At 36.8% G+C, this 11,460-nt stretch overlaps 1 protein-coding gene across 2 annotated transcripts; it reads left to right on the forward strand.

The window, feature by feature from the left end:
• The first annotated feature begins 2,386 nt into the window (after nucleotides 1–2,386).
• On the forward strand, nucleotides 2,387–9,425 carry LOC306989691 (uncharacterized protein). Of its 2 annotated transcripts, XM_079595610.1 has the most exons (9): nucleotides 2,387–3,091; nucleotides 3,211–3,428; nucleotides 3,535–3,703; nucleotides 5,116–5,415; nucleotides 6,987–7,046; nucleotides 7,433–7,483; nucleotides 7,939–8,012; nucleotides 8,139–8,182; nucleotides 9,269–9,425. In XM_079595610.1, exons 2-9 carry the CDS (start codon nucleotides 3,213–3,215, stop codon nucleotides 9,315–9,317), a joined length of 963 nt encoding a protein of 320 aa, XP_079451736.1. In that variant the 5' UTR covers nucleotides 2,387–3,091; nucleotides 3,211–3,212; the 3' UTR covers nucleotides 9,318–9,425. The 2 variants fall into 2 exon arrangements, with proteins under 2 accessions (XP_079451736.1, XP_079451735.1); XM_079595609.1 differs by lacking the exon at nucleotides 2,387–3,091 and having other exon boundaries at nucleotides 3,112–3,428.
• The last annotated feature ends 2,035 nt before the right edge of the window (nucleotides 9,426–11,460 follow it).

The following is an 11,460-nucleotide window of genomic DNA, read 5'->3' on the forward strand; positions in this document are numbered from 1 at the left end:
CTAACACAACCACCACATTCTTGTATATCTTCCTATTTCTCTTCAATGAGCATGTAGCCTAGCTGCTGTTCAGGGTTGTGACGTTCCTCCATGTTTAAAGGGGACAGTGAATACGCTGGGCAAACTCCATATTATGCTAAAAACCCTTTCTGAAGACACAAAAAACACTCTGTAATGGCACTGTTTTAGTTTGCTCCAATTTGTTCAATATTCGGTCATAATTGGCGTCTAATTCCGGTCTTATTTTCTTTTTATCCAGCTGTGTGTCATCAGTTTCCGTTAAGACGTGTGTGTGTGTTGTTGTAGCACTGGGGTGACAGACGAAACAGTAACACAATTTTCTCCTGACAAAACGTCGGTCAAGTCTGCTACAGGCTTCAGTCCATTGTTGTTCACAGACTCCATGACTGAAATATCTTGCCACGTTAAGTTTGGTAGTGGACGTCGGCTTTTGTCATTCGCAAAGACTCGTCGTATTGCTAGTGTCTGCTCCAGAATCCTTCTTCAGCTTCGAGCCCCAGCATGTAACTTTACTATTGAAATTGTCTTGTCTGTTCTGTTTTTATATCAATATTTTCATTTAAGATTTGTTTTACAGTAATTGATATGTAAGGTGTCATCGTATTGCTGCTTGATGTTGTAAGCGTGACATAGTCCACGCTACTGATGTTAGTCATAACCTCGGTCTTCACTTTATTATATAGCTCTGGAATAGCTGTTCTTGAGAAATAATTCCGACTGGGTACTTCATACTTCCGGTCAAAAGTTTGCAGCATGGACCGGAATTCTGCCTTGTCCACAAGACTGAGCAGGGCTCGGTAACTTTTTATTAGGAGCACAGTCCAAAATTTAGGAGCACAGACAATTGAAAGTTTTTTTTTCCTTAAACGATGCAATATTACTGTGCCACATATAACATGCATGTCTATGGAGAGCATGAGAAAAGAGAATTCAGAAACACACAAGTTTACCTTGTAACATTTCATATTTTCAGTTTTAGAAGAACAATTACACTGGCTGTCCTCAGAAAACACACAAAAATGTATGAATGTAAATTCATACATTTCAGATGCACAAATACACAATGCACAGACGCTGAAGTGTAGTCCTCCCATGTATTTAAAAGGACAGCCCAAATTTCGTGAATGGGATCTTTTCTTTTGCTATCATGTTTGGTTTGGTTTGTAAGGCTAATTTGCCTGTTAGCGGCTGCCTGAATTGTACGGGGATTATTAGGTTGCGACCTGTTAATGAATATGTCCCTGCACAACCCGGTATCACGCTAAAGCGTGTAATACACACGCTGGACCACTAGCGGATGCGTGTCAGGGTCACGCTTTGCCTCCTCTAGGCGTGAACATGACACGCATGAATGAAGGTTGAGTACCAGTAGGGGGCGATCATTTCCTCAATGCCAACAACTCTCCACGGACCAAAGAGAAAGCGATATAGTGCATTCTCCAAAATTCCCGCGTCGTTCAGGTCGGTCAAAGGCATATTTTTATTATGGTGCTGTAGTTTAAGAAATCCTAACGTTGCTGTAGCCTAACGTTATATTTGTGTGTGTGTGGAGCTTTTAATCAATGGTGCTGTTAACGTTACTGTGGTCAATAACGTTAATGGAAATTGATATTAATTGGCTAATTAATTAATCACAGAAAAATATCGATTCTGACGTTGTAACTTATCTATTCTAAAAGGATCGATCCTCACATAAAAACATGATCCTAAGGTGTTTTTTTAAACCAGTAACGTTAATTTTTTTTATTTAGCAACGAATTTATTTTATTCAGAAATTATGCATTAAATTGATTAAAAGTAACAGTAAATGCCTTTACATTGTTACAAAAAAATATAAAGGCCTATATTTCATTTAAATGCTGTTCTAATAATTATGATGCTGAAATTTCAGCTTTGATCACATGAGTAAATTACATTTTAACATATTCAAATTACAATAATATTTCAAAAAATATTATTTTTGTATTCGTTTTTACAAAGATGTACTGAATTTTTGATCAAATAAATGCAGCTTTGGTAAGCATTTTAGAATTCTTTCAACATTAACCATCTTACCGACCCCAAAACTTTTGAACAATAGCGCACATGTAACATTTACTCTAATTATTCTAGTTTGTGCAATTACATTTATTTTTTATTGATCGTTTTACCTATTGGGGTACAACAGTGGCAGCCCTTTAAAAAATGAACACTGGTTTTACTACGGTAACCATACACACGACTAATTACAGGTGCATCGAGAGCACAAATTACTTACAAAATCTTTTAGTGGTCATGGAAATGTATTCAGATTTAGCATATTAATGATGCATTCACCTCATATATCACGACACTTAAAGGAAAGGAGAATACATTTAGGAAAGGAAAATACATTTACATCCAAGTGGATGCTTTTAAAAGTAAAAAGTAACGGTATTGGCATTATTGACCCTGTATTTACTTGGTATCGGATCAATACCAAATTTTGCAGTATCCAGTGTACTTTCTGTTCTGTGGTGTGCAATCTCCACTATTTCTCTCTCCTATTTTATGCAGTCCTGCAACAAGTTGTCATTAATAACATTGTCACAAGCTTGCAGTGACAATAAATTATTATTTTGGCTAAACAATAAATGTAATTAATTTCTATGAATTCAGATCAACTGTTCATTCGTGCAGTTTACATGCTAAATATGCATTGTGCAATAACAGCAGCATCACAGTTACCTTCTTTATTTTGTTACAGTTATGTGTATAATATGACAAATCCAGGAAGCCTTGCTGCAAGAGAATGAACTATGTTTTTGTTTTCCTTTGTCCAACAGCTCCTGTTTTTACCCACCATCCTTCCCTGTATATCTTCATATCTTTATAAGAAAAACCAACGGCTCTTTTAAGAGCCACTCCTATACCTATTCTCTCTCTCTCTCTCTCTCTCTCTCTCTCTCTCTCTCTCTCTCTCTCTCTCTCTCTCTCTCTCTCTCTCTCTCTCTCTCTCTCTCTCTCTCTCTCTCTCTCTATCTCTCTCTCTCTCTCTCTCTCTCTCTCTCTCTCTCTTTCTTCCTCTCTTTCAGAAGCCTGTTGTCTTCAAGTAAGTATTGCTTTTTCTTTTTTTTTTACATTTGTCCCGTTTTGTTTGTGTGAAAGAAGTACTTCTCAAAATCTTTTTGTGTCTCTGTCACTCTCTCCCGCTTACTCTATCTATGATAGAAATGCCAGGCCAAGGGTCAACAAGGCGAAATTGTATGGTCTGCCATACAAATCTTAATGTGGCCTGCAAAACTTGCAACATATGCAAGGAAGAACAGCCACATAAGCTGAGGCTAAAAAAAAAACTAAAAAAATTTGATCAGAAGAGGGAGAGCTGGGTGCATATGCAGAAAAAAAATCGAACCACCTCTCATATCGAGGACGAAGCTGTGTTGTTGGTATGCAATTGGTTTTATTGTTTTTATGCAGGTTATTTTCCAAATGTTGCTATATATATTTTAAAATAACATATGTTATTTTATATGTGTGTCCTTGTATTTTCAGCTCGAAAAATTGCAGGCCCTGGGATTAAGGGGGGTTTTACTTTTGTCCAAGCCTGGAAAAAAGCCGAATGATTGGGTGTCTGAGGTTTTGGCACCCCGCTGCCAGTTGAAGGAGACAGCACATACATGTCTCGAAAGAATTAAGGGCCTGTATGATATTGTTATTCAAGGTAAGAATATTCTGTTATTAATTTTGATGCTGTCACAGGTAAGGCTGTGGTTGCCTTTTCTTGACTAATAGATCATTCAGATTATCATTGATGGTTTTCGCTTACAACTAAAACTAAACTAATTGGGAGAGGTTAAAAGTTAAGCAGCTAGCTATTTAGCTGCTCACGTTTAAGCTTGGTTTTAATTTTAATCTTAAATAAAATAGAATGCACACACCAGATGATCCAGTATAGACGCAGAAGCACACACTTTGGCGTTTATAGAGATACAATTTATTTTACAAACGCGTGCAGATATGCTGCCTTTTTTTCACTAAAATAGCGCTTGGTCCTAAACTTAGTGATCCATGCACATTATAGATGTTGCAGATCAGGGCTGTAGACTTTTTAGGTGGTGACACTGGTCCTAGCAGAGTAACTTCACAATAGCCTATATTTTATTATTTGTTTGTTTATAACGAACTAAGACATTGATGAACGAACTATGATGCCAGCAGCCATATCACCCTGTAGCCCAAGACTGGTTGCCCACTTTAGCTAAGCAGAGCTGAGCCTGGTCAGTACCTGGATGGGAGACTCCTGGGAAATACAGGTTGCTGCTGGTAGAGGTGTTAGTGAGGCCAGCAGGGGGCGCTCACCCTGTGGTCTGTGTGTGTCCTAACACCCCAGTGTAGTGACGGGGACACTATACTGTCAATGAGCACCGTCCTTCGGATGAGACGTTAAACCGAGGTTCTGTGGTCATTAAAAATCCCATGGCACCTAAAGAGTAGGGGTGTAACCCCAGTGTCCTGACCACACTCCACCCATTGGCCCTTACCAATCATGGCCTCCTAATAATCCCCATCCATTGAATTGGCTCTATCACTCTCTCTCCACCTATAGCTTGTGTGTGGTGAGCGTACTGGCGCCGTTGTACTGTGGCTGCCGTCGCATCATCCAAGTGGATGCTGAACACTGGTGGTGGTTGAGGAGAGACTCCGACATCATTGTAAAGCACTTTGGGTGTACAGTAGTACACGTGAAAGCGCTATATAAATGCTTCATTCTATTCTATTCTATTGAATTGAAAGACAAGGTAATTAGCCATGCTATAATTTTTATTATAAAATTCCAGTAGAAAAAATGGCACAATTGGTCAACCATTGGTCAACCACCAGACTATCTCAAACATCCACATGTCTTGAGAACATTCACCTATTAAATCAATACTGCTTGGTAGAAGTAGTTAGAACAGCACTTGTTAGGTCTATACACATCTCTTTTTGCTACTATGGCTGGAACTAACGATTATTTTTACTGTCTTTTTTTTTCTTGATTAATCGATTAGATGTTTGTTCTATAAAGTGACATAAAATTGTGAAAAAGGTCGATCAATGTTTTCTAGATAATTCTGTACTTCTACAATGTAGGCTGGACCCCACAAGGCGCTGCAGAACAACTAAATGAACCTTCAGACCCAGTTGAACCCCCAACAGGACCACCAATGGTCACACCTGATCACCAGGAGGGAGTGGCCCTGCTTAATCACCCAACAGCTCCAACGGGACCCCCAGCAGCCCTTATTGAACCACCAAAGTCCCCAATTGGACAGTCAGTGTCCCTTTTATCACCCTCAGTACAACCACAGCAGCAATCCCAGAACCTGGGGGAAAGACCCCACTCCCCAGAAGAAGGACCTTCAGCAGCATCCCCAGTTTCTCTTGAAAAAGGTAAGCATAAAAAGAGCTACAGTATATGAAGAGTATTGAAAATAAGTTGTAAGCCCCACAAAACCATACCCTTACTTTGTGTAATGTGAAACTGTAAACAAATTCAGAGTCCCGGAAACATTTATTATTATTATCATAATCCTGAAAAAAATAAAATTACACAACTGTTTTCAACATTGATAATAATAATAAATTACACAGTGTGTCTGTGATTAAGGCACTTTACTCCAGGGGGATTGTCCCTGTAAGTGCACTGTAAGTCGCTTTGGATAAAATCGTCTGCCAAATGCATATATATAAATGTTTCTTGAGCATCAAATCATCATATTAGAATGATTTCTGAAGGATCATGTGACACTGAAGACTGGAGTAATGATGCTGAAAATTACATTTTAAAATATAATCATATAGAAAAGTTATTTTAAATTGTAAAAATAATTCACAATATTACTGTTTTTGCTGTATTTTAGATCAAATAAATGAAGCCTTGGAGACTGTAATTCTTCTTTTAAAACATAAAAAAAATCGAACCGTTCTAATAATTTTGGCCACCACTGTATATATATATTTTAAAACGATTATTGGATTAGAACCTCTCATCAATTCCATGAACTGCTACTGTTATCATTACATCATTACTTCAACCATGCCTGTGTTTGCACATATTTAGGACATTGTTTCTGGGTGTTTCGGTGTCTTCCCATTCATGGTGCACAATATATTGACTCACTATCTTTATTGCAATATCACGTTGTGCAATATCATATAAAAATGTTGCAGAAGGTATGCAATATTCCGTTAATTTTGTGGAGAGTTGCATTTGTCGACTGTAGTTGTGTTCAATTTAGAGCCCGCTTGAAACCACTATGTAATGATCATGTTTCATTGGCCAGTTGCCCTGTCAAATGCACGAACATACCCTGTAGAACACCACATGTGTGTGCATACTTCGACAGTGTGAGTAAAGAGGGAGAGAGAGAAGAGAGTTAGATGAGCAAAAGAAAAGAAATAACAAAAAAAGAAGATGAGTGTGGTTCTGGGAGACAACGAAAAAAATGGAGATCGGAGGCGAAAAAATATCAGAAACGGGGCCAATCAACTTTTGTGTTTTTTCATATGTTTAAGAATATCTAAATTAATATCGGTATCACAATATTCACAATCAATATTCCAATATCACATTTTGTCAATATAGTGCAACCCTACTTCCCATAGACACTTTGATGGAAATTGATTTTGCAAGATTTTAAAACCATTCATGTGCATAATAAACATCTAGACATTTGTACTCAGATCTCTAATATGGTCTGAAAAACCTACAGAAAAGTCTGGAAATTTTAAATGTGTAGGATACCTGGTTGTATTATTCGAAATTGGTCTGTGTCTAAAGAGCATTTTTTTAAAGGTCTCTGTCTCGCCTTGGAAAAACATTTTGACAAATAAAGCCCAGTCTTCATCTTCATTATAAACTGTGCCTAATTGTATTCCTCATGTGGTTGACGTGGATGCAAATTTGCACAAAATAATATATATATTTTAACATATTTTAAATGTTTCCCTGTATTTAACAGACGAAGGTGTGGAAGGAGGCTGTCCTGCTCCCACTACAGTGCGGCTAAATAAAAGGAAAGGTGTGTTGATGTACTGTGTGTAAATCCATACATTGGGATTTATATGAATTGTTGTGAGTCTTCATGAAGGCTGTATTTGCATTTGTAAGTGGCTGTGGTCTATTAGATGTAGACGATGTCCAAATGCATATGTTCATTTGTTTATTTAACAGTAGGGCTGAACAACTAATCAAAATCTTATCGAAATCGCAACATGGCCTACTGCAATTTTCAAATCACAGGAGGTGCAATATTTGTTAAAGGCAAAATTTGTGTTACAATACCCTTTTAAATTAAATATAGTAGTGCTGGCCTACACATCATATTCTACAGCTCTTTGTTACATACACATCCTTGCAAAAATCACCATAATCATTTAAATATGTTGTTATTACCCTGTTTGACAGTGGAAGTTGTGGAAGGAGTTCCCACTACAGTGCGGCCAAATAAAAGGAAAGGTATGTTGATGTACTGCCCCTCCAGCTTTCTGTATAGTAATGTGGACTGAATGCCACAAAATTTATTAGTATGAGTTGCATTACTTAGCTACAGTCTTCTGGCAATTATTTGGCAACATAATAGCATAGTCAGAAAGTAACACATTCACAGTCAAAAGCATGTTAGTCTCTGCTATGAGAAAGAGATTAACAACTCCCAAGCAGTAGAACAGATTCATTTGAATTCATGGATTTAACTTGTCTTTGTTTGCCAATATCACAACTGCCCAACCCTAAAGCTTGTGTTTATTACAGTAAATTATCAGTGTTCAATACAACTTCTGTACCATAATAACTACAATATGAAAACTGTAGCTAAGTACAACCCATGCTAGCTTAATAACCACTTATCATTCTATAATGGCTTGTTTATTGTAGTGTTAAGCTCTGTGAATGTAATATTTTTTTCCTTTCAGAATGCCCACATACAGTGACAGGGAGCCAGGATTATTACCCTGTGAAGAGGGTTGCCAAATACAAAGTTATTAAGGTTAAATACCACTAAAACACTACACAAGTTACATAATGTTCTTTTATTGGTGTAATGGTCTTGGTGATTTGTATAACTGCTAAACATAGCAAATATTTGAAACTGAAAAAGTCTCACTATTTTTAGGGCCAAAAATGGAAGCAAGTGGAGTGGGAGCCATGCAAACTCTGGTATGTAGGACTTCTCATGAGTAACACATAGCCAATTAGTTTTAACATGTACAAACTATTGACATATGTTAGGTAAGATCAAGGTAAGATTTATTTATGTAGTTCATAAATATATTATTATAACCAACACAAAGTGTCTTAAGAAGGTGTTGGGCTACTACTACGTGCCCCAGAAGAGTTTCATGCTCTTGGGCATAGATTCTTTAAGTCTCTGAAATCTGGGGAGCTCGATTCGTCTAAAATATATGCTTTCATTTTTTCATTTTGATGACGGTGGTGTCCAAAACCATAACAGCTTCAGTCCAAAAAGTTGTTATGGAGGCTCTTGGTGGCTCAACACCTTACTAAGACACTTTATTTAGTTTTTCTCTTAATTCCCTTAATCTTATTTGCCATTAACACTTTACATGAACACCAAAAGTACCGTTATAGCCAATAATGATTAAGATGTTATGCCCAAACTACATTATGTTAAAAAGTCTATATATATGCCCCATGTAGTTACATTGGAGCTCATTTTTAATTAAGTTTCTCAAAAGTAATGTGACATTTTTCATTTTAGGACATCATTAACATAAATCTACAATACAGAGATACAAAAATAGTCTGTTACAGCATTACTGCCTTAATAACTGGATCAATATATTTAGTGTCAGCTTGTGATCTTCATTTGTCACATATGTTGTCTCACAGTAAAATGTGGACTCCTCATTTTTGAGTTACAAAGACAAAATCAATTAATGCTTTAAAATAGAATTGTCTCAAAAACAGAGACTAGTAGTTGGCCTAATGGAAAGCAAGATAAACCTACCAAAAATGTAAAACACTTTGGAGTATTGTGCACACCAAACAGTGATTCATGTCAGAAACATAACATATTATAAGATTTTCTTGACTTAAAAATAACAATTAAGGCTTTCCTTGCATTGTAGTTGACTAACATTAGCCTACAGTGATGTAATGAACCCCACTAAAACACAGCTATTGGAAAACAGCTACAGGAGTCTTAATGTGTGTCTTTGTGTCTACAGTTCATCTGCGGAACCAAAACATCTAATTGCATATTATTTCCTTTTTGTGTTACAGTGGAAAGAAGTGGCCATTGGAGTGGGTGGCGGATATGGACACTTGTTAGTGCTTCCATCAGGTGCCCAAGAAGGTGCTGGAGCACTTTTTTGTGTGTAATAGTTTGCCTTTCTTTCTTCTTACTGTTGTGAAAATAAACGCTTCTTGCGACTGGACCTTTTCATTGCCACTTTCAGTTGTATTTCATTTTGCACTTTATATTGGATATTAATACTTTCGTGTTTTGCACTCCAATTATTGTTACTTTTGAGCAAGTTTAGTTATGATTTGTCATTGTTGTTTACTGTACTTTCTTCAATAAAACATTTCATTTATTTTCAGACACACTATTTATTGAATAATACACTTTATTATATGAGCCTCCAAGACAACATAAAAATGTATCTGGGAATTTATTCAGAGAATAGTTTTAAAAAATAAAACCAAATTTGTAGCTTTTGATCCTTAACTTTTCTCTATGTAGAAAACATACTGTTTCTCCTATGAATAATACATGATGTCCTGTCAGTGTTGGGCTATTGAAACATATCAATCATCCACACTAATTAATTGATCACATATTTTGCCTACACATTTCATCTATGTCAAACAATGGAAATGCCTTTGCATACAGCACCATGGTTCTGAATGGCAACCTGTCATACAACTGTCCCTGGATCCCCCTTCCTCTTCAGATGGCACTGTTATTATTACCAACAGTGTATAGATTACTTTTACTAAAACTATTGCAAACAGATGTCTTTCATTAACAAGGTAATGTACATGATTACATTTATTCTTAGCAATCACATTACAGCTACTATTATAATAAAATTATCTTTACTTAAGTTACTTGAGCACAGGACTTTTCAGGAGGTGTCAACCTAGTCTGCTGAACTGTTGTCCCAACCCGTCTGCCTGCTGTCTTTTGGTCAAGGACCAGGTTTTAATATGTTTTTTGTGTTTTTGTGTGTGCATGTGAAACTGACCCTGAATCAGACCTCATGATTTGGTGTCTTGCTCTGCTTGTGGTATAGGCTGGTGTGAGTTTTACAAAGTTACACAAAAGTAATTAGTAAATATAATTACTGTTTTGCTCTTGGTGATATGGGAAGTGTAATATAATGACATAGTTATTTAAGGTAAATTAGATGACGATTGTCTATATAGCCACTTAGCCATATGACCACTGCATAAAAACACTTAATTATGATAAAGTATGGTATGGGAGGATGGACGCTGGATATCTATTATGATACTGTGATTTCTTTTTTAATGTAACTCACCTCTGTATTTTAATTCATATTCATGAACACCACTAATTTGAGATCACTCTGAAAGTTTTTTTTATTAGGTTAGGGCAGGGGTAGGCAAGTTCAGTCCTAGAGAGCCGCTGTCTTGCAGAGTTTGGCTCCAACACTGAAAAAACCTCACTTGGCTATAGCCTTAGTAATCCTGAAGACATTGATTAACTTGTTCAGGTGTATTTGATTAGGGTTGGAACTAAATTCTGCAGGACAGTGGCTCTCTAGGACCGAACTTGCCTACCCCTGGGTTAGGGTTTGTGAAAAAGAAACGTTCCAAGAGGCCCACGGTGACATCTGTGATTCAAATAAGTCAAAATAAACATTTCATTAACGAATATTGGCCACTGTGTCCAACAAATAAATTTTAATTAACATTTATACATTACACCACTTCATGTTTCTTTGAAATGCATGCATGACACAAGGGCTGAGTTGGCAGAGTGAAAATTTAAATTTTGTCATATGATTAAACCAAACACATCACTGGAAAGGTCTTGATCAGCCGAGTAACAGCATTGCAATCTGAAGGCAGTACCTGGCTCCTGCTTTGAGATATTGACCTCTGAACTTTGATATTAATGCATGTGGTGAGTCTTATAATTCAGTAACTGAATGGGCTACAATGATGAAACCAACTGTTATGTAAAGCTCTTGAACTCTTCCATCACGAGGGATACCGTTTGGTGAGATCACCAATAGGGGGCATCACCAAAAATGGTAAAAATTGAATCTCACCTAGTTATTATTTATAATATCAAATTCTGACCAAACTATCATGTTTCACAGCCCCCCATACCCATTAGTGAACTCTCAGTTTTATACTCCAGACATCCATTTACACGTTTTAGTAATTTACAAAAACAAAACTACAATTCCCTGTTGCAGCAGAGTACAACGTGATAGACA

This window comes from Phoxinus phoxinus, assembly GCF_949152265.1.
Source record: "Phoxinus phoxinus genome assembly, chromosome: 21".
NCBI classification, from domain to species: domain Eukaryota; kingdom Metazoa; phylum Chordata; class Actinopteri; order Cypriniformes; family Leuciscidae; genus Phoxinus; species Phoxinus phoxinus.